This window comes from Anguilla rostrata, chromosome 2, assembly GCF_018555375.3.
Source record: "Anguilla rostrata isolate EN2019 chromosome 2, ASM1855537v3, whole genome shotgun sequence".
Classification (NCBI taxonomy): Eukaryota; Metazoa; Chordata; class Actinopteri; order Anguilliformes; family Anguillidae; genus Anguilla; species Anguilla rostrata.
The window spans coordinates 476,502-481,015 of NC_057934.1; the positions used below are offsets into that span (position 1 = coordinate 476,502).

The following is a 4,514-nucleotide window of genomic DNA, read 5'->3' on the forward strand; positions in this document are numbered from 1 at the left end:
TGAACTTTAACCTTTTTTGACAACGTGTAACGCAAATTCACAAAAAGACATCACCAGCGTAGGATATTCCGAAATACAAATGGCGTCATTTAATGACCACTGCCATCTAGCGGTGAATGATCACATATGCATCCATTAATGGGAGCACCCCCGTTAGCAAGAGAGTTTTTATAAATTTTTATTAAAAGTGGATCTGCAACACAATCTTTGGTTTATAGTTAGAACATATTAAAATATCTATTATGTAAACGTGCACGATTTCCACTCATGTTAGTCTAGTCTATAGCTACAAGATACTTGAACAAACAGCAAAGATAGAAGAGAAGTCACTCATAATCACCAAGAGGAGGCGCTCGACGGGATATATTTGCGAATAGTTAAAATCTGTATGAACGGATAGACTATAAACACCACAACAACAACAACAACAACAACAACAGTATTTTTCTGTACCATAGCGGATTTTTCGCAAACATGTACGTTTATTTTCAATCAGGCAATTACTTGGAACTCCAACTTCACGCTGTTTTCAGGCATATGTTTAGGCAGTGTGGGTCCTTCGATCTTTTTCACATTCCCTGAGAGAGGCAACTGCCAGTATGGTGAGTGCAGTAAGCCGGTGTTTGGAAGGAAAACCGTTCAAAATCTGTGCCATCCTTCCATCTTAACTGACCTAAAAGGAGCCAATAACTCATTACAAAGTATCAGTACAGATAGGAGATAAAATTATTCATTCCCAATTTCCCAAGTTGACTCCGATAAAACCCAGCGATGCCGTATGAGATGGCTAGATATCAAGTTGTTCAAAACTTACCGAGCAAGCGTAACTGGCAGGGCTTGGTCTTGGAAAAGCACGCTAAGTACCTACATCCCAGCACAGCACCTAAAGATTCAAACGTGGAGCAAATCCTGCTTCGTAGCATCCTATTTATGCTTGCTACTAGCCAACTTGCCAGTTTGTATCAGCATCCGTTTGCAACTTTAGCTTGCAAGCTACGGAGCTAATCGTGTTGGTTGCTGAGAATTAAAGACCCGATACCCATAGGTAGCTATGCTTCCTACATCGGATGTACATTCTCAGAATTAAAGGGAACATGTATGCAGACATAGTATTACCAAAGGCACTGGTCAAACGGCTAGCGTTGTCCTCAGGTTATATTATACTTTTATAAATTGTGCCGCCCCCCCCAGCTGAACTCATGGAAAGTGACAACGAGCATAGATTGATCGTCTTGGTGACTGAACATGTCTGATTTCGCTGTGAGATCTATACAGTTTAATATTTTTGTCCTAAATAAGTGCAGAAATGTGTGTGATCTCCTCTCTTTATTTTGCAGAATGACACAGTCACAGTTCGGACCAGGAAGTTTATGACAAACCGGCTGCTTCAAAGGAAGCAAATGGTCAGTATGGTCAATAGTTTTTCTGTAATTTTCTGGTTGCAGATATAATCAGGTAGTCCTCATGTCAGTTTACATAATTTTCTCACGTGAATATAAACATTCATATTGATAGATTTTTGTGAATTCTTGGTTTGCTGAGCTATGTTCATGAACTTTGTAAATTAATGTTTTTGTTTTTGCTTTTCAGGTTGTGGATGTCCTGCACCCTGGCAAGGCTACGGTCCCTAAGACTGAGGTCAGAGACAAGCTCGCTAAAATGTACAAAACCACCCCGGACGTGGTGTTTGCCTTCGGCTTCAGGACTCAGTTTGGCGGCGGCAAAACCACTGGCTTCGCGATGGTGTACGACTCTTTAGATTACGCCAAGAAGAACGAGCCCAAACACCGGCTGGCCCGGGTGAGTCGGCCGGCTTCCTGTCTGCACGAGGACGACTCGGCTGAACCTAAAACATCTCCAGCATCGTTTATTTAGTGCTGCACTGCGTCTGTCTCTTAAATGAATCGGGCATTCCATGTAGTTGGTTAACCGGCAGCCAACTTCTGGTCTTTTTGGTTTTCATTTGAGGTGGAGCGGCCCAGTAATTGTGTTTTGCATTATAAGGATTTTCTGCTATTGTCAGTCTGATTTGATTGGAAATGCTGAAAGAGCTCATACATGCATTGATGGTTCAGGAGTCAAAGCCCCCTGTTTTGTTCTGTTATTCATGTGATTATAAAGCCTTGATCAGTTGGAGTATTTCATGTCAGCATGTTTTTATCTGTCCCCTCAGCATGGTCTGTTTGAAAAGAAGAGGTCCTCCAGGAAACAGCGTAAGGAACGGAAGAACAGAATGAAGAAAGTCCGTGGAGTGGCCAAAGCCAGCGTTGGTGCTGCTGGCAAAAAGGTAGCTGGCTTTCTTACAGACTCTGTTATCAGACGCACGTCACACTGTCTCAGTTTGCCTCATTCATTCCTGTTACGTTTCTTTAATTTTCTTTCATTTTTCTCCTTTTAATATTTTCCTTGGGACAACAGAAGGTAATTGTTGTTCAGTGGCAGTTGTGCGGCATTAAAATGAGCTTGGCTGATCTTAATTGTTTTTCACTTGTTTTTCTAATATGGATTTTATGTTAATTTGATGTGCAGTGTCACAAATCACTGATTTGCTCTGAACAGCTGTTGAGAATGAAGAGAAATGGATGTGGTATTTCAAAGCAATGATTTTCAGAGGCATGAACTAAGAATTTCAGCATCTTTCTTTGATAACAGTATTCTACTGGTGAATATGCACTGCATGAAGGGGGAATGTGTCTGCAATATTTATTTACCTGATTTAAGGGCAACCTCAGTTACAGAAATGCAAATCCTGTTGGTTGTGCCTGCTTAAAAAAATCTATGTGTTTACGTTTTGGTTGCACAGGTCGCATTTCACTTAATGTGAGGGAGACCTGCAAGTATCCTTGCAAAATCATGCACTTTGCTGCATGTGCAATTCCTGGATTGTTTCAGTTTGGAAAAATAATTTGTCAAAACAAAAGTCTATATTATTGAGCGTAGTAGTTTTCATGAGCTCATGTGTAGGGTTGATGTGAATGAGTATGGGGCATTTCACCTGTGGGCTGATGGGAGATGAAGTCCAGAGCTTGTATGAAATTACTTTTCAAAATGCAATAATGAACTTCATCTCCCATGTGCATTTAGAGTGCCGGTTGTTGAACTGCAATGTCCACCTTTCCCCTGTGCTGGACTTGTGGCTGAACCCGTGTTCAGCAGTTGTCTACGATCATGAAAATGCACTTTTTGTACGTCGCTTTGGATAAAAGCGTCTGCTAAATGAATGTAATGTAAATGGTTCTAACTAACCTGCTCACACAGGTGTGGTGTAGAAACCCAGCCTTTCACCAGCGTTTCTGATTCTGTCTTTCTGGTCCTTTTCTTGCAGTGAGCCGGGATCCTCAAGGAATGTCGTCCACAACACGTTCTTGTGCATCTTTAATAAAAAAACTTCAAAAAAATGGAAGAAACGGCTCTTTCTTGGATGTTTATCATTTTGACAAATAATTGTGACCAATATAAAATAACCAAATGTTGTTACACTATGCATTCCTAAAAGCAAAGGTAATACATTTTTTGCTCTGATTTGGGACTACTAATAGTATTTGATAAATCTTGTCAAAGGCTGTAGCTAAATTTTGTATTGAGTAATATTTCATTCTCACTATGTTGTGAGTGATTCATGGTTTTATAATAATAATAATAATAATTTAAATGGAAACTATCTTCAGAACAGGATGAATGATTACCTTTGCATCTGATCTACAAAAAACAACTGGAAAGTTGGTGCCCCCTCCCAGTTATTCTCCTATTCTTCCACTAGGTGGCACCAAATGACCACTTCAGTAATTGTGCCTTGGATCAGAATTGTCACCATGTTGCTAAATTACTGAAACAATATTTTTAATAGACTTCTTTCTTGATGAATTAGGGCAAGTTTTAGGCCTATTTCAAGGCCGAAACATTAAAGCAAAATCCAATTTGTTTTTGCGAATGTTTTAATTGATTTTATAATTATAATTTGGCGTCTAATTTATGATGATAATTCCTTTTTTATATCTGTAGTGTTGCTGTAAAATAATGCAGACGAACGCGTGCTGGTGAATTAGGAGCAGTTTTCCTCCGCTGGGCATGTTATCTTGCATGACAGCATGTGTGTTTGTTAGAGGTGTGGAGTGGATAGGGCCCACTGCAGCTCTCGCCTTCAATGAGCTGCTTTACCTCAGTTGCACCAGTAAACAAGGGATCTGTATAAACGGGTGACGGAATGTAAAGGATTATTGTGGGTTGAGTTTTCTGCTAAGCACATAACATAAACCCCATGCAATAGAAAATAACCACACGGGACCCAAAAACAAACTAAATCACCGTCCTTGCTGAACACAAATAGCAATTATTTTTAAGCCTGTAGAATTTGCCCATTCCGATTGGATAAACGGCTGGGATACTGTGTGGGTGAGGGGGGTGCTGGGGACAATGATTTACTGGAGAGAGGGGGAAAGGCTTTCTTGGCGTGTTATTCGTAGGAAAAGCTAATTAGTCCCACCGGGCTGTGGGGCAGGATCTGCAGCCACCTG

At 40.5% G+C, this 4,514-nt stretch overlaps 1 protein-coding gene across 2 annotated transcripts in view; it reads left to right on the forward strand.

The window, feature by feature from the left end:
* The window catches only part of LOC135243011 (small ribosomal subunit protein eS24-like), a 104,271-nt gene extending 100,864 nt beyond the window's left edge, over positions 1-3,407 (forward strand). Inside the window, exons 1-5 of one of the 2 annotated variants that reach the window (XM_064314427.1) lie at positions 516-602; positions 1,338-1,403; positions 1,591-1,800; positions 2,174-2,287; positions 3,326-3,407. In XM_064314427.1, coding sequence (XP_064170497.1) covers positions 600-602; positions 1,338-1,403; positions 1,591-1,800; positions 2,174-2,287; positions 3,326-3,328 — 396 coding nt within the window. In that variant the 5' untranslated portion in view covers positions 516-599 and the 3' untranslated portion in view covers positions 3,329-3,407. Of the gene's footprint in view, positions 1-515; positions 603-1,336; positions 1,404-1,590; positions 1,801-2,173; positions 2,288-3,325 lie in introns of those variants that run through there. The other variant, XM_064314436.1, reaches the window with a different exon arrangement.
* The last annotated feature ends 1,107 nt before the right edge of the window (positions 3,408-4,514 follow it).